Genomic DNA, 18,680 nt, shown 5'->3' with positions numbered 1-18,680 from the left:
TACCTTATCTGTCAAATGGAAATGACAAAGGTAGGATTCTTGTGAGGATTAAATGAGCTAATGCTGGGAAAACACATAACCCAGCACCTGGTACCCGGTGAGTGTGTAATCAGTGCTACTATGACACCTGCTAGCAGTAATTTCGTTTCTGTGTGGACGCGTGTGGAGACTCAACGCTTACTATCTTACGTCTGATGATAACTTAGTTTAGCAAGTTTCTTGTGCACCTACAGTTTATCAGGTTTGGTGTCGACTGTAGACTTACAGAGGTGAAAAAGATTCACTTCCTGCCCTTGATGTGTTTACAGTCAAGTGGAGAAGCAAATCTTTCCAATGGATTGTGGTACAAATTAGAAACCTTTATGCACAAGCTGCTTTGGGGGACGAGAGAAGGAAAGCCCAGCTCTGCCTGGGAACTCAGAGAAGGCTTGGAGGAGGCAGGGTACCTAAACCAGGTGTTGATGTAGCAATTGTAGTGGTTGATTACATTTCATTTTTGTAAATGAAATGTTTTTATGTGCACAGAATGTGGCAGGCTGCTGATATCCTGCAGTATCCATTCCCCCTTCTTTTTTTTAAAGTCCCAGCACACACCTGAGTTTTAGCAGAGCACAAGAACTGAAGTTTCCCAGCTTCCATTGATGCCTGATGTAGCCCTGTGATTACACTCCTGTCCCTGGGATGTGCTAAAGAGTTCCGTGCAACTACTGGAATTAGCTCTTAAAAATGGCTGGGGAGGGCTTCCCTGGTGGCGCAGTGGTTGGGAGTCCGCCTGCCGATGCAAGGGACGCAGGTTCGTGTCCTGATCTGGGAGGATCCCACATGCCGCGGAGTGGCTGGGCCCGTGAGCCATGGCCGCTGAGCCTGCGCGTCCGGAGCCTGTGCTCCGCAGCAGGAGAGGCCGCAACGGTGAGAGGCCCGTGTACCGCAAAAAAAAAAAAAGGCTGGGGATGGTCCACCACTCTCTCCTTTGCTCTTCCGGTTGACTGAGAAAATGGCACAATTAGAAACGCTTCTCGGATCCAAAGAAGGAAGGCACACATTGAAAGTTGCAGAGCTGCCCCACCCATGCTGGATCACGTGCTTTGGGGCTGTTACATGAGAGTGAAATAAGTTTCTATCTTTCAGCCTCCACGTTCTGCTGTTACTTTTTTTCAGTAGTTAAATCTGTACTTCATAGCGTATGGTGTCAGGCAGTGAATTAGGAATTGGGACGCCTGCTTCTTGCCCTCAGCCCTGCCAAGAAAGAGCAGCGTATTATTGAGCCACCTCTCATGTCATGATTTCATCTTCTCCGAAAGGAGAGGGGTGTTGAACTAGATTTTTCAGCACCGTGAGATATATGTTAATGACTCTCACTGACATTTTTGGTATAATGCTTTACAGTTGTAACAAAGTAGTTTTTCTCTTGAAAGAAATGTCACAAACTCTTGGGATGAGACATCCCAAGGGATGGGCTTGGGACTGAGTGAGTGGTACATCCATCCAGGCTAAATGGAGCTGAGATTTGGAAATGCTCTGGACCCGGACAGGGCAGCACTGCAGGTGTGCTCAGGGAAAACGGCTGTGAGGGTGTTGGTATAAAGTCCAAGGCACCAAAGCAGACAGGCAATCCAAGACCGTCGGGCGTCATGCTGGTGCCACAAGTATTGCCTCAACAGCAAAGGCGGAGAGTGAACCTACAGCTGTGTTCCTCGCAGTGCTTTCTGGGGCCCGTTCTCGAGGCCAGAGAGTCTTGCCCAGAGGCACCACTGGGGCCAAGGAGACAGGAAGAGTCCTGGCAGCAGGGAAGGCAGGATTCAGTGATAGGACAACCTGTTCTCCCCAGCCGGCCATCTGAGAAGGGAGGAGGGGCACAGCACTGTAGTGTTTGGAGCCCCCAGGCCTCCAAACGGGCATGATGTGGCTGAGATGGCCGCAGCAGTGAGAAAGAGCCAGAACCCTATCGGGCCAAGCAGAGCTTTTGTTTAACGAGGTCTGGCTGGCTGCTTTTGTTGGCAGATAAGGAGTGTTTAGGGGAGAGAGAAAAAAGAGACATTTTCATTATCAGCAGGATGGGGACTCAAAGTCATTTATTTAATTTGAAGATTTAAAGGACTAGGATCTCATTTTGGATGCCAAGTTGGAGAAGAAGGATACGGTGGGATTCCGGGTTTTGTAAGCACCAGTAAATGTTCACCTCATGTGACTTTTTTTTTTTTTTTTTTTGCGGTACGTGGGCCTCTCACTGTTGTGGCCTCTCCCGTTGCGGACCACAGGCTCCAGATGCGCAGGCTCGGCGGCCATGGCTCACGGGCCCAGCCGCTCCGCGGCATGTGGGATCTTCCCGGACTGGGGCACGAACCCGTGTCCCCTGCGATGCAGGCGGACTCTCAACCACTACGCCACCAGGGAAGCCCCACCTCATGTGACTTTTACACACTTCTGTGAAGTAGACGGGGCCACCATCATTGTCTACTTTTGCACATGGGGCAAAGGACATGCCAAGAGTTTGAATGACTGCCCCACAAATGGGGAGGCCAGCTCAGACTAGACCCACAGACTCACAGTGAGATGCTCTTCCTTCTCAGCTGCTTTGCCTTGTGAGAAGTGAGAACTCCAGATTGCCAGATGAGGGCTGACTGTCCCTAAGAGCCTCCAGGGGGCTGGCCTTGGTGGGCCTGGTCTTGGAGCACCTCATGACACCACTCCCACTGAGCGCTGCTCTGTCCCTGGGCCCAGGCTTGTCTGCTGCTCTGGCCGGGTAATTAGAGAGGATCTTTTTGGGTCACTCTTTCCTGAGGACAAAACAAGCCCTTTGGTTTCTCAATTAGAAAGCTCAACAGATTGAGTGACAAGGAGAAGTTTTTGATCTTGCTGTTATAGTCACCTAATTAAAATGAGAGGCAGATGCTCCAACACCTAGTAATTTTCACCTCACTTACTTCAGCTCCAGTTCCAGCCCTTCCCTACTGACTTACACTGTTTTAATTACAAAGTCAGAGGGAAATAAGACTATTTACCTGTTTCTATTCATACATATCAGTCTAACACATTATCTTTTCTCCCCAAGCAAGAAATGTGATTGCAGGACTTCTCTTCACTCTGGAGACAGAGGGGGATAAATCTTTGGTTCTTAAAATTAAACACCAATAAGAATTCAACTCAGCCAACACCTAATCAGACTTCAATAGACAATTTTGTTTCAGACAACAAATGTATCCTTTTCCCAGGAATGGAGAAGGCAGGTCTTCAGAACCACTGCATTTGGTATTGTCTTGGAATGCACACTTTGGAATTGAAACCTTCCTTTTCAAAGTTAATTGGTTATTGACTCAGACCCTTTAGATCAGGGAAAGTTAATCGTGTCAGAGGTCGTTCAGTTTACCCAGTACCTGATTAAGTAAATAGCACCGTGCAGCAGTTGGAATTATGTGTATATTTTATACCAGAACTACCAAAGTTGGTGCCAGCCAAGCCTTCATCTTTACTAAAAAGCATATTTGTGGGCTTCCCTGGTGGCGCAGTGGTTGAGAGTCCACCTGCCGATGCAGGGGACATGGGCTCGTGCACTGGTCCGGGAGGATCCCATATGCCGCGGTGCGGCTGGGCCCATGAGCCATGGCCGCTGAGCCTGCGCGTCCGGAGCCTGTGCTCCGCAACGGGAGAGGCCATAACAGTGAGAGACCCGCGTACCGCTAAAAAAAAAAAAGCATATTTGTGGGCTGAGAAAAGGCTTGTGGACTGGGAACAGGGCTTCAGCTGGCAAACAAATAAACAAGCAGCAACGCTCCAACCAAGCAGAAAGAAAACAGTGGGGTTAAGAAGAAGGGTGATTTTCCTCTCCCTCTGAGTGAAATCTGTCTGAGGTTACCAGTTGAGCAGGCAAGTGAAGATGCTGGCTTCCTCAGAAGGCTGTGGAATAGCCCGACACGGCGACTGGCTGGGCCGCACTGCCCCCAGGGCAGGAGGGAGGCCAGCCACCCACTCCAGACAAGAGGGCCCTGCCTCTTCTGCACCATGTGCCTTCATACCAAGCAGTGTATGAACTCTAGGACGGCCAGTCTTCAGCACTGGCAACATGGAACATGGGCAGTGATGTGGTAGAGGAAGATAGTTACCTAGGTGGAGGCCATCTCTACCTTCTGTCTCCTATCGGGAGAATCATCCCACCATTGACATCAGAGATGATGTCGAATTGTTTAGTTGGTACCCATAGTGCCAAAGTGGCCAATGGGCCTAACATGAGAAGTCAGCAGGGGTATTTCTTTCTTACCTCTTCTTCTCATACTTACTTTACCTCATTCTCCTATGAAGGGAAGGGTAGGCAAATGCTTTACCCTTCTAGATATAGGGTATTTCTTCGACTCTGTTCCCAATTAAGCCTGCATTCTCTTAAGCTTCTTACATTTCTCTTGTGCTCTGTGAGGCTTGGGTAAAATGAAGAAGCCCTGAAAGCCAGGCCTTTCATCTTTTTCTTCCACTGAGGCAGCCTGTGTCACTGCCCCTGAAGTGGGAGGGTGCATCTCAAGAAGGGAGGTCACGGAATTTGGTTTCAGCTCTTTCTTTTCCTGCTTTGTTGACAGTTCCTCATAACACTGCTGGCCTCAGGACTTTGCAGACGCAGGAAGGAAGAGATGTACTCTTTAATGATGGAAAAATATTAGAGCACGATACCCTTAAAATAGAACGTGTGCGCCTGGCCTTTATTTGGGGGACTTTAGTGTTGTTAGCCGCCTCTCCTGGGAAATGCTCTTGGGGGTTTTTCCCCTTTGGTGAAACAGAATAATTGTGTAACCTGAGGTGTCCCCGAGAGAGCTGAGGGGATGATGTCAGCACACAGGTTTTGGAAACATGACTCCGTTTTTATTTCGATCACTGTTCCAATAGATCCCTCCTCTCCAAACTCCAATTTCTGTGAAATAAGGATAAGCATACATGTGCTGCTGCCCACCCCACTAGGCTGTTCTGAGGATCTAATAATAGAATGGACAAGATTATGTCTGCAAACTGTAAAACGCCCCTGATGTAAATTGTCATTGTCATCAACAAGCAGAAGCCCTGCTCCTCTTGGGTTGGCACCATTCCACGTTTCATCTTTTATGAAGCAAAAGTTAGCCCTATTATTGACATTCGTGCTTACGCACTGACATGGGCCAGGTCTGCAAAATGTTCTGTGTCCACACCTGAGAACTAAGTTTCTTACCCTCTCTCTCAAACACGCACTTTCTCACCACCCTGTAACATGGTCAGAGCAGGTGTCATGATGAACAGGATGACAGAGAGCGTTTGGCTCACAGACAAGAGTTCTCATCTTCCTCATTCTAGGATACCCCTGGGAATCCTGCTGGAGTTTCTTTCATGTTGGTTACCTGGCATTGCTGTTGTGTCCAATGTCACCTTCATCTGTTTTTTTTAAAAATGAAAATCATCAATGAGAAAAATGCCTCCAATTTCATGGTTACTTACTTTCCCCTTCATTAGCATCCCCTTATTCGGACCGTTATTGCAGCTCCATCAGCGGGACCAGTAACTTGCTCTGGGGATGATGTTAGTGATTCTCAAGGGAAAATCTCCTTTTATTTGAAGAGATTAGGGAGATTAGGAAGAATAAAAAACTGCTAGTCACCTCGGTCAGTGTCCGTGGGCTGCCAGCGACCCGTGTCCATGCCCCTCTGCAAAGGTCTTGTCTCTCACTCCTGAGACTGTAATTTATGACAGTTCACATTTGACCAGAAAGTGCTGAGGTGGAATGCATGTTTTACCAGGAAGAGGGGTGAAAGACCTCCCAAAGGGTCCACCTTCAGCAGACACTGGTTCTGACCCCTGTGACATGTTTGGTATTAGACACCAAGAGGAAAAAGCCTCATGACAGCAGCTGTTGGCACATGTGCACAGGGATGTGTTTGCAGAGGGGGATGGGGGAACTCCCCACCACTCATCTGCCTCTCTTGATTTACTCAAATTTCATTTCCATTTGCTAGAGGGACATCTGCACATTTTTCTGCCCAGTCACATTTAATGCACATCAGTTCAGATATAGCTCTCTGTTGAGGTCAACTGCCCCCCACCTCCAGGCATCCCCGGGGGGTTAGAGCTAAGGATACACAATAGTCTAAATGGAATACTGAAGATCCCCATCTGTCTGGCAGGCCCGATCAATAAATGTGAGCCCTTCCTTCCCAATTCTGTACAAGAGACACATCACCACGTGGGTTTAAGACAGGCATGAGGTGTGGGTTTCTAAGGGTTACTGAGTCCAAGCACCCAGCTGTCGCAGTGCTCAGCCAGGACAAGGATTACGCTCTTAATTGTGTTATTTTGTTACTAAAGGGTCTTTGAAATTCCCCTTACCCCTTTCCCTCGAGCAAAATATCCCATGTCTGAAACTGTAGGTGCCTTTCTGACACTTTTGTTTCATTTGCTGAATGACTTTTTTGGAAAGAGCTTTTGTTCGTGCAAACACCTAAGCACTATGGTTCTGGGCATCTTGTTTGGCTTCTGCCAACTTAGGAGACTGAACAACGAGACCAGTTTGTGTTTGCTTGGCATGGCACTTAAGGAAAGCAGGCAGGTCTAAGACATCGGCTCTGGCCCCGTGAAACACCTAGCCTGTTGGCTGTACTGGGACAGCCTCTCCTGAGAGCCAACAGTCTGAAAACATCTGGCAGAAGCCACCAACCCTGTAACAAGCAAGCAAACACAACAATTCAAAATCTAGGTTATCTGAGGCACTTCTCAAGCCTGAGCAGGGACATCCCTGGGGCCCCAGCTAAAATACAGGCTGCACCTGTTCAGCCTCTGTCACCTCTTCCCCAGACAAGAACAAAGCTGACTTCAGCAAAAGCCACCATCCCAAGTATCAGGTTGCACTGCAGGGATTGTCTACAGTGTGATCTGAGCTCCAACCGACCCGCTTGCCTCGGCCCAGATGAAGGAATCTGGGATGCCCAGCTGGGGAAGGGTGAGGCGTGTCTGCAGGCCTTCCTGTGACAGAGGATGGCAGAGTGATTTGGGGATGAAGTTTGGGAGGAGCGAGTGTCAGGTCTTTTTAGCTAGCATTACTCTAATGATATGAATGAAGAGGGCATAAAAGACAATAAATTCGTCCTTGGAAGAGTGTTCTACTGCCAGCTTTGGGATCGTGGCAAATCCTTTCACTCAATGGACCACAGCTTTCTCATTTTTTAAAATGAAAGGGTCAGACAAGCTGTTGGCCATTCTCACCATTTGACGTTTGGGTATAACCAGGTAGGGCAAACCCGTCAGTCACGTAAGAAGGAAGCTCTTCTGACCGGCAAAAGAAGGAATGGTCACAGAGCTGATTCAGTTCTGTTTCCTAAAGAATCCGAAACTGGATGTGGGGTTCTCACGCATTGCTCCTACCAATTTGGCATGCCACGTGGTACATTGCCCGGCAGCCAGCAGCCTCTTCCTGGACCATTTCCACATTACGGCCAGGTAGCTTTCTAAAGCACAAACGTATGTGCTTGTGGCTTTATAGGCTCCAAATGCACTCCACTGCCCATCAGCTAAAATCCTAGCACATGGTCCACAGGCCTCTCCCGATCTGACCCCAACCCCCTTCCCAGCCCTGCTCAAGGTCCACGAAACCTTCTGTGTCCCAGTCACAGCACCTTCGGCACCTTTGTACAAGTTTTCCCTTCTGCCTGCCCTAGCCGTCCAGAGAACTGATTCCGTAAGGACCAGCTCGTGTGTAGCCTCGAGCCCCAAACCTCTGGGCCTTTTCCTCAGCACTTTGTTCCTGTCTCCCAATGGCAATTACAGAGGCCGTGTCCACCTCTCCTTATAAATGAGGAGGCAGCAACTATATTCTAGTCAACTTTTGTGCCTGACAGCGCCTCGCCCTATGGGTGGGATTCAAGTAACACAATTGGAAATGAGTTATCAGAAGGTGACTAGACCGTTGTAGGTGTAAATTGAGGTCCAGCCGCAGCTTCCCACACTCAAACTGACCCAAAACACTTGTAAAAAATTATTTCAGAAGGTCAAAAGTAAAATACTACAGCTGAAGACTTATTTAAATAACTGTTTTAAAAATATTCCAGAGGGGGAAAAAAAGCCCTGATCTAGGCATTTCAAAAGGCTACCCTGCAAAATAAAAATCAAGTGTTGCATTGCACTATACCTCTGACAGTGTCTTCTGGCTTCCAAGAGATAGATGCGAACAAAGAGTAAAGAACTGCACCCTCCACCTTATTAATATGTAAAAAGGCTGAAGTCACATCTGTGCAAGGATTTTTTTTTTTTTTTTTTTTTTTTTTTGCGGTACGCGGGCCTCTCACTGTCGTGGCCTCTCCCATTGCGGAGCACAGGCTCCGGACGCGCAGGCTCAGCGGCCGTGGCTCACGGGCCCAGCCGCTCCGCGGCTTGTGGGATCTTCCCGGACCGGGGCATGAACCCGTGTCCCCTGCATCGGCAGGCGGACTCTCAACCAGTGCGCCACCAGGGAAGCCCAGGTTCTATTTTTAGTGGACCTTACATAGTAAAATCCTAGCCTTGATCTCCTTAACTATCAAGCCTACCATAAATGTTTGATGATGAACAAGCCCATAAAAAGAAAATGCATGAAATGAATTGAGGGAGTCAACGCATGCTCTGCCTTTTAATTACCAGTGGCTTCTGCTCCGATCCTGCTCCAGGCTGGGTGCAGGCAGAGAGAACATATCAATAATTTGGGGAGCAGGGTGTGGGTATTGCAGACAAATGGTTCTAACTACATTGTGATTTATGCTTTGGAAGCCAAATAGAGATGGAGGAAAGAGGAGCACCCTAGGCAAAAAGGGGGAAATTATGAGATAAATAAAAGCATTCAGGACACAAAAGAGAATGTAGAACAGTCTTGCTTTATTACTTTTAAGTAATAAAGAGCCTTTTCCTTGCCTTTTTGTCTTTTTTTCCCTTCTTTTTTTTCTTTTTTACAACATACATTAAGTCGTGAATCAGATGTTAGGGGGTGTGGAGATGGAAGGAAAATTGGTGACATCACAATATTTTTACAACTTTACAACAAATATAAATCTGAGTTGGTTGCATCTACCAGTGTCTAGCAAGGGTGGAAAGCAAAGGCACACTCAGGTTTATGGACCCTCTCCCCACACGCTGTGGGAAGCAAAAGAAAAAGGGAAAATACTTAAATGCAGAAGACCAGCTCAATACCTGTGGGCATTTCAGGGTTAACACCACAAGTGATGGGTTGTGGGATACAGGGACTGGGGTGGAAGTTTGACACAGGACTCTGTAACACAGCTGAGGCATTGATGCCCACACATGGGGACGAGAGAGCAGGTGTTGCACCTCAATACCCCTGGGAGTGAAGCTTGGGGGAGAAGGTAGCAGGGTGATACATACCCATCACCTTCCTAAGTTCCACATTTCTAAAGAAAATAGAAGGAAGAAGACAATATCTCTGTTCGTAGCAAAGTTTCATGGTTTCAGGGTACAGAGTTCACCGGGTGTGAACATTGATTCCACTAACAAAACAAACAAAACAAAAACATAACACAAAAATAACAAAAACCTATCCCGAACGACAGCAAAACTGCAAGGGGTGTTTGGAATAAAAGGCTGTGCACGTGCCCTTGCGACACACCCAGGTCTCACTCTGTTTATGGAGGCACCACTTTTCACAGCCAATTCAAAATTATCCCCAACTGTCTTTTTTAGAAAGTTTTTTTTTAAGACAAAACTAAACCCAGAAGATCAAACTGGAAATGAAAAAGAGACAAAGAGACCACTAAATATACTGTTTAGCTGTTTTTAAAAAACCGATAACAACCAACAATGCTCACAGTTTACAGTATGTTGACAATTCTTTTGTTCGTGTAAGAGTAAACAAAAGTCCCTTGTGTGTGCTTGAGCTAATGAAAACCAAGGGGAAAAACACACGCCCAACCCCCTCCCCCTACAAACAATACCCGCAAAAGGATAAAGAAATTAAAAAAAATTAAAAACCTTTTGCCCCAGTCAACGTTTTTGTAGCATCCATTGTGGTTGGCCTTGTACTTGGAGTTACTCATTAATCACAGCAGGGACCAGCCTGCCTGCATCTATTTCCATGTCATTTCTTTATGAGCATTGCACCTGTGTGCTGCGCACATGGCTTGGAGACTCCACCCAGGTGCTTGCCCAACCTCACTGCTGTGTTCTCCAGGCAGTGGACACAGCAGGAATGAGGACTGGGACGTTAGTCCCTTTTCTGCTGGCTAATGAGGATATCATCATTTTGAAATGATCTGAGAATACAAGGGAAGCAGGGAGCTCTGGAGGAAGAAAGGAGATTTGCCACCCACAACACTGGGGTCCACGCTTGGCAGCATGGCCAAAGGGTGGTTGGAGTTGGCACGACCAGAAGAATGCGTGAATCGGAGGGTGTGGTGCCGCCCAGCTTTCCCAGGCTGCAGGATTGTAACCATCACCACTGCATTCTTCTTCCATCTGCTGGACGCTAATCTTCCAGAGGGCTGGACTGGGGGTGGGGGGAGGGAGGGTTAAATAAATATCTGCATTTATTTCAAAAGGGGGAAAAGTTGATCATAATGACAGTTTGCAAGTGTACACAACTCAGGGTGTAAGGCACAAATTTACATGTGGAAAACAGGCTATTCACAGATGTAACCCCACGAAAAACCTGTGTGATCAAACCATTAATTGATGCAAGGTAGCAGCCAGCATATTAATTAGTTCACACGGTTGGTGGATTTTGTTTTCTGTCTCACATGCAAAGTGAAATGAGATGGCATATCACAAGCTGGTGCCTTCACAGAAAGTAGGAACCACTGACAAAGCCATGTTGGCAGCAATGGGACGCGATGTTCCATTCTAAAAGTTCCTCTCCTGGTTGCTTTAGAAGTTAGGATCTGGAAGGACTTTTAAACTAATTACTCTTTTGCATGTTATAAGCCAGGGACCTGACCAGCAAATTTAACTGGTAGATTTAAATAAATACTCCCCTCTTAAGTTTTTCCTTTAGCTAGATATCAGTCTAAACACAAAGCTCAGAATTCCAGCTGCAACTTACTTACTCAGTGAATTTATTGTAAAAATAAACTCAATTATTCCAGTTAATGGATTTCACGTTAAATAGTTTTAACTGTCAAGGGACTTTCTGAAGAGCTGTTCAGAGGATGGTATGTGGAGAGTCCTTTCCTTAAGGAAAAAAAGCGTGAAAAATAAATAGTTACTTGCGTTAACGGTCAGGTTATTTCATTAAAAGAGAGGAGCAGAAATTTATGACATAGTTGCCCAACATGGCATTCATCTGCTATAACAGAAAGCTGTAACACTGGTGGGCATTTCACAGTATCTGCGCATAGTAAACTTCTGCCCTTGTTAACGTCTGAGTTAGAATTATCAATGAATTCTTTTTAATTTTCATGATTTTTAAAAATGTATCTGTGTTTTGCAGGTTGGAACGCTAGCCCAGTTGGGCAGCGCTCGGTGCAGTCATGGACACAATGTTGCAATTGCCGTTCACGCGCGTGTGTGTGCATGTGTGTGACGTGCGCGTGCGCGCTGGTGTGCGCGCAGGCGCACACGCGGGGCTGGGTGGGTGGGTGCGTATGTGCTTTTGGCTCATGTTTGTGATGCTGATTGAAGTCTTTCGTGAGTCCGACCTGTTGCAGGGCGTGGGGGAAGAGTGAAGGAAGAGAATGGAGGTGAGTCCCGCGTCGCGAACCTTCACCGAACAGCTTGGCCCAATTTTCAAGAGCGCCCCCCCCCCCGCCCCCCGCGTCTCAGGGGAGGACCCAGAGTCCTGGGCGCCGCCGCGGCCGTCTTGGTCGGGTGGGTACTCAGCAGCCGAGAACCTTGCCGAGCTGAGCGGGCGCCTAGCCTTTCCTGCTGGTTCGACACCTGACCCCTCCCCCAGGGATTATGTACACGCATCGTTGGGCTTCATGGAGGTGGAAAGGGGGGCAAAGGAAGGTTTGGGGGGCACGTCCGGCTTTAGCGAGGGCGTGCGCTTCAGCCCCGCCCGGGTCAGTGAGTTGTAGGCGTTGAGGCTGGGCTGCCTCGAAACAGTCACGGCCTGGCCCGAGGGCTGCGAGCTGTGCACCTGGATGGAGTCCACCCTCTGCGGGGCGGGGGGTGGGTTGTCTCCCCGGCCAAAGCTCTGGTTTCTGGAGAGGTGGGAGGAGTTGGAGGAGTTAGTATTGTTTCTTTTGAGCGTGGCGGCCTGGTGGCTTCTCGTGAGCGAGTTCGTGGGGTAGCTCCTCTTATAATCAAGCCCGTAGGACGAGGAGTGGTGCATCTCCAGCCGCTTGCTCAGGCCGTTCTGAGACGGGGAGGCTCCGGGAGGACCCAGGGAGGCCTCCCGCTGGGGGACTTTGGGGGGCAGGCTGTCCAGGTTCTCCACCAGGTTCACCCCATGGTTGGGACTCTTGCTGCTGAGATGTTCCTTGATGGTCTTATATTCCAGGGTGGCCGCCTGGTCCTCCAGCGCCAGCTGGGCCACCTCGCTCATTTTGGGCTGGTCCACGTACTCGTGCTGGTAGCCCTGCTGCGTGATGGGCAGCACGACCACGCTGGGGATGTGGCTGGGGGAGGCCCGCAGAGGCAGGTCGGTGGGGATCACGGGGGAGCCCATGGGGGGCATGTCCTTGGTGCAGGCGTTGATGAGGTTCTGGTTCCTTTCCCACTCGCGGCTGCCGCGGTTGGGCTTGCGCTTCTGCTGCAGCGTCGGGGTGGACTCTGGGGTAGGCAGGGCGGCCAGGTCCAGGTGGTGCTGGTCAGCCTTGATGAGCATCTTAGCGGTGTTGCTGGGAGTGGCGAGCTTGCCGTTGTGCATGAGTGGCGTGAGGATGGCCTCCGGCTTGGGGTCTTTGGACTGGGTGTCCCCAAAGAGGCCGCTGAGCTTGGTGACGCTGCTCATGGAGCCGCGGCGCGAGTGGGCGAGCTCCTTCTCCTTGCGGTGCACGGAGGACACGTCTTTGCGACGGTGATCGCAGACGCAGTAGACGATGATGCCCGAGAAGACGGCTCCCATGACAAAAGCCAGAATGACCGCAATGGCCAGGAGGGTGACAGGAACGAGCTGGTCGTGGCCTTTGAGATAACTCTCCCGAATCACTCCTGCAAAATACATCGCATATGGTGTTAAGAAATGAAAGCAGACCGTGAGGCGGATTTTTGTTTGGCATGCACCCAGTTAATTAATAACAGTAATAAGTGAGAATAGCACCTCCGCAGAACTCGTCTTCAAGACACCGTTTGCCAAACGTCAACTAATTAATCCTCCCCACCCCACCCCCAGCTATGTAAATAGACTTCAATTGTTGCCCTCTTTGTGTTCTAAAAGTGTTTCCCCCTCTTTTCAAGTACAGGCTCTTTCTACTTTGCTTCACTCCGTGGAATATGGAAGTTTTTCCTTTCTAAAATTTATCCTTCTTTCCCTCTCATCTCTTTTCAATCTTCCCGGTCCTAAAACCGCGAGATATTTTGAGTCTGGGGGAATAGGCAACAATTTTATGCATGTTAAATGAACAAATTGCCCACCACTCCAGGCTTCCAGGGACTTCGCTGATGACTTCCTGTGGGCAACATGGCCTATATCTGGAGAAAAGCTGGTTAGCATTTCAACCAATTGGGGGAAAGACAGGGTGTATCATTTATAGTGTAAGAGAATAGCTAAAATGCACAGATTACAAATATTTATGCTGATTTTGCATCACTTCTACAGGGAGAAAAAAACCGTTGCACACTCAATTTCAGATAAATATGCTAAATGTTTGAATGAAGCTCTTCCCTTACTTGAGCTGAAAGAATATTTAGAAAAAGAGACCATTTGGGCTCCTGTAGTGAGTTTGAGAAGTGTCAGGTATCATTATTACAGCTAGAGTTTGTTGTCACGGTGAAATTCTTCAGCAGAGCTAATCTCTTCAGTTTAATAAAAATTGTGTGGCTCTACCTGTCAATAATCTTACACTACGTAAACCAAGATGCTGTGTTTCTGAAGAAAGTGGCTTTCCCTGTTCCTGCTTAATTAGCCACCAAGCTGAGAGACTCTAATCAAATGCAAACACTAAAGCTTTTATTTTTTAATACCAAGTGAGAATACACATCACAGTTGTCAGATCTTAAGTGCTTGATGCAGTAGCTAAAAAAATAAAATCTCAAATACCTCAATTCCTGCCTCTGGAGAGTGAAAGAACATGAATACATTAGAGGCTCTGCATGGGCTGAGGAAATGTAAACATTGTTCCTATTATGGAAATGATAGTAAGACAGAAAATGTACCTTCTCTGGTCTCAGGAGACACATTTTTCATCGACTAAATCAACTCTTTCTGGAATATGTTTAATGTGTTTTACTGGCAGATATCAGTGGCATAGAATTAGAATGAAATGAAATAAAAATCTCTATCCCTTCCCAAACCCACAACACACAGCCCTTACACTTCCGTTGAAATGCTTTGTGTCACAGCTGAGACCTTGAAGAAATGCAGCTTTGTCACGGAGTTTTTCTGCTAAAATATTTTGATTGGTGAAGCAGTGGTTTTAAATCTCAGAAACCTTAGCCTGAAGAAGAAAACGTTCTCTTTCTCTTTTCTTTGTGAACTCTCCTCCTCCCCCCAGTTGTGACATCACAGTTGGTTGCTGTGGAAATGATTCTCCTGTGACAAAGGATTGTGACTTCAGGTGGGGGGATAAATAGAAGCAGCAAATATCTCTTGAGAAATAAAGATTCTGTGATTAAACAAATGCCCTTGGTAGTGAAGGGCAGGGGAGGTAATTCACCCCAGGGAAAAGATAGTAAGACACTGAATAATTTCCGTATGTGACACTTGTCAAATATTTCAAGATTTATCTTCATGAACTTTTAAGGGGTAGAAACTGAGAAGCAAAAACGAGCAGGAAATTCAGCTGTAACTCACACCTTATGTGTTGTGGAGCTCCCCAAACAGTGGGGTGTCTTGTATCCAAATATGTTTTAATACCTAGTCACCAAGGAACTGTGCCAATGAGAATTTCTTCCTTAAATTTGCATTTCCCTGTTGTAATGCTAAAATAGCAACTGATTTTCTTTCAATTTTGGTTTTGAGTGGGTTTCTACTTAACATCATTTTTAACCACCTACATATGATGGCACAAAAAATGTACACCTGTGAATAAAATGGGTTTAATTTTGCTTATTGGTGATGTCACCGATGCGGGGTACTAAATTTTTTCATAGCAGTGGGTATTTCGTGGGTCCCTTCCAGCCAACTGTATTTATGGGGGCTGAGCCTCCCCAGTAGATTCACACTTGTGATAGGTAGTTATCTACAGTTGACTTTGGGATTTTACAATTTAAATTACCATCTCAACAAGAGAACTATAGAAAGCCGGAGGCTAGAGCAATCCATTTGTTTCATTTATTGTTTAATTGGGAGAACTCCAAAATTTTAAAGTTTATCTATTGCTTCTTTACTTTTAGCTCCCAAATAATTTTCTTTCATGTCTGAAGGTCCTTAACTGTCTTAGACTCATAGACCCCACTCGCTCTTTCACTGGTAAAAACTCTTTTAGTGGATGATATTTGAGTTCAGGTTTCTGGTTGTTAACAAATCAAGCAGGGTATGACCTTTGAGAAAAATAGTGTCTCAGATGGCTTTCTCTGGCTCATTTTGTTATGTAAATAGTGTCCTTAAAAATCTTTCTGCATATACATCCCTCTTGCTTATAGCTGATTCACTTTGTTATAAAGCAGAAGATAACACACCATTGTAAAGCAATTATACTCCAGTAAAGATGTTAAAAAAACCGACCAAGCAAACAAAAAACCTTTCTGCATTTCTTCGGCTTTGAGATATCTACCGTGAAGCAGGTGGCTTCCCTCATCCACCTGTGCACATTCAGAAACCCCACGTCCAAAGTTAGAAACAGATCAGAGATTAAGTTGAAAGTCAAGAAGATAAGACATTAAAAGTTATTTTTGGAAAATGCCTTCCAAACTGAAAGCTTTCTACTTATATCATGAAAAAGGGCAAATGATTAAATCAACTTTTTGCCAATGGTCACTGCCCAGGCTTGAACACACCAGACTTGTCAGTGAGGCTGGGGGTAGTGCAACACTAGACCTCTCCAAAGGCCTGGGGTTTTAAGCTCCCATTTACTGTTGGGTGACCTTTGGGCAAATGACTTAACGTCTCTGAGCCTCAGTTTTTCCCATCTGTAATGTGGGGTTAACACACTTAATGGCTTACTGTGTAGTTACAAGAATCAGTTTAAATAATGATTAAGAAAGAGCTTAAGTGCTGTAGTTTGCTGGACAAATCTAAAGGTCAGAGGAAGCCACAAAAGAGAAATGGTGGGTTAGTAGTTCACCGAGGGCTTAAGAGTAACAGTCATAGGCTTCGCCATTAGAATCCATTTGCTATAGGTCTCCCAGGGGAGGGATAGACCTGTTCTTTCCAGCTCCAAACGTTCAGCTGTCCAAATGTTGCCAAAGGGTTGCCAGAGGTCGAGGCAACATCAGGGAACATGTACCTCTGTTTCAGGACTGCCTATAGGTCCTGAGTTTTGAAATAAGCAAAACAACAACAGTGGGAAATGCTGAGCAAAACAGAGATGATATACTCCTCGTGGAGGAATAATAATCCTGCAGTCAGCTCCTTGAGGGCAGGGACCATATTTTATATGCATTTATAATCCTAACCATCCCCAGGGCTCTTAGGTCGGACACTTAATAAGTGATTATTAAAGAAATGGGTTTGCAGTACATTGTAGAGACATGTTTTTAAATGGACTTCTAAATTTGCTGGGTCATCTTTGGAGTGACTATGTATAACCTTGCTTCTGAAATCACAGAAACATATCTCTAATCATACAACAGAATATAATCATACTAACATCCATTAGGCAAAAGAATCTATACAGATGCTCAGTATGTATTCAAAATAATAATAGGATAAACTTTTTTAAAAATGAAAAGACATTTGTTCTGGGATAATTCCACAAGAGAGGGTGAGGGTAAATGAGTTATTTGTAACAACTGAGTGCTCCAGTAGAATTGACTAATTCGAAACAAATGCCTCTTTACAAAGGGCTGGGGCTGGAGAAACATCATTGCTTCAGGTGCTGCGATGAAACCCTGGGGAAGTGGAGGGCCTTTGTAGGGTGGTATACTCCCTCCCCACGGTCCCCCACTGTAGAGGGGGAAAGTTGGCTCCACCCTGGGCTGTTGAAATGCCTTCCTCCACCAACCCCTGGGCCTTCTGCTGTCACCAATTGAAAATGGGGCATTAGTAATGAAAACAGTATCTGAAGAACCCTTTGCATTGATTAATTAACCGCCAGCTATTTCTCACCAGTCACGAGGTGCTAAATGGTTATTCTTTCCACCTTCCTATTGCAGGAAGCAAGACACACAATGGCATAGAGATTTCTCTGAAATCATGCCTTAAATTGGCAGAACTGAGAAAGAATAGAATATCTACTTTTTTTTTTTTCCTCTGAGGTGAGAGAGTTTTCAGATGCTGCTAGAAGGAGGTCTCAGAGGGGCAGTTTGAAGCTCTTTAGAGGCTGAAGCGATGAAAAGATTATGAACAACCCCGCCCTCCAGGCCCTACAATATGTAAGTCAAAATAAGAACAATTATAAACTGCAAAGTAAGAGGAAACCCAGCACAGTTCTGGTTTTTCCTACGATGACTGTATCAATGCACTCTGAAATTTCACACATCAAATTCTTTATTTAAATAATGGGTTTTGGTAGCTCGCAGGTACTCTGCTGTTGTCTCTAGTCTGCACAGGGAGCCCAGTGCCAGGCTCTGGGACAACATACCTCAGAAAATATGCTCTCCTAACTCAGGGCTCGATGGTGATGTTCTTGGTGCCTTGACTGTCACTCTCCTGGACTAATAAGGTTTTGGTGGCAAGCATCTTGCAGCAAACATTTACTAAGCACAGATGAAAGTACTATGCTGGGTTTTGGGGAGACAAAGGTGAAGGAGGCACAAACCCTGTGATCCAGTCGGGGAGAAGGTAGGTGCGCACACATCATCTACATCCAAAGTGCGGAAGCGTCATGAGATGCATTGCTTCTACCTGATATGGATGGGCAAAGGCTTTACGTAGGAGGTGACATTTGAGCTAAGTCTAAAGGGTGCATAGGATGTCAGCTCAAGTGGAGACAGCAACAAGAACCAAGGCATGGAGGGGAGGAAAGTGAAGGCTGTGTTCAGTAGTGGCCAGTGGTCCAACTTCCTTCTAGTCTCTTAGCTGTAGGCACCAGCCTCTCTGCTGCATTCACACTTGCTTCTGGGCTTTCACACAGGCTGCTCCCTCTGCCGGGAATATCCCTGCTTACCTCCCATCCCACTGACCTTCTCCTTTAGGTCTCAGCTTCCAGGAGGAAGCCTTCTCCAACTCCCTCAAGCCAGTTTAGCTCTTCCTTCTTTCTGTAGGTGTCCCCAGAGCTCTGCACCTCTCTATCCTAAAATCATCAAGGAGAGATTTCCTGCTGAACCCCCAGGCATAAAGGTGTTCAGTAAATAGCTGTTAAATCCATAGTAAATGAATGCATGAATGAATGAGTACTTGCAGGGGAAAACTAGGAGTGAGTGCTAAACACCATTTGGAAGCAGGCTGTGAAAAGCCATGAAAGTCTGAAAAAGATATTTAGAAGACATGTCAGTTTTGGAAGGAAAGTTATTGGTTAATTTACCTGTCATTTCAATGGTCTTCTTGCTTGAGAAAGCTG

The 18,680-nt window shown here is 46.5% G+C and overlaps 1 protein-coding gene and 1 pseudogene across 4 annotated transcripts in view; both read right to left on the bottom strand.

Annotated features, from left to right (window-relative positions):
- Positions 1-8,827: 8,827 nt before the first annotated feature.
- On the bottom strand, positions 8,828-10,429 carry LOC116752114 (annotated as a pseudogene).
- Positions 8,828-18,680, bottom strand: part of SEMA6A (semaphorin 6A) — a 129,582-nt gene continuing 119,729 nt past the window's right edge. For all 4 annotated transcript variants that reach the window (XM_032628783.1, XM_032628784.1, XM_032628785.1 and 1 more), the window contains one exon: positions 8,828-13,071. In XM_032628783.1, the coding sequence (XP_032484674.1) occupies positions 11,873-13,071 (1,199 nt within the window). In that variant the 3' untranslated portion in view covers positions 8,828-11,872. The remainder of the gene's footprint in view (positions 13,072-18,680) is intronic.

This window comes from Phocoena sinus, chromosome 3 (assembly GCF_008692025.1).
Source record: "Phocoena sinus isolate mPhoSin1 chromosome 3, mPhoSin1.pri, whole genome shotgun sequence".
Taxonomy (NCBI): domain Eukaryota; kingdom Metazoa; phylum Chordata; class Mammalia; order Artiodactyla; family Phocoenidae; genus Phocoena; species Phocoena sinus.
The sequence above is the reverse complement of the archived record's forward strand: the minus strand, read 5'-3'. Positions and strand labels throughout refer to the sequence as shown.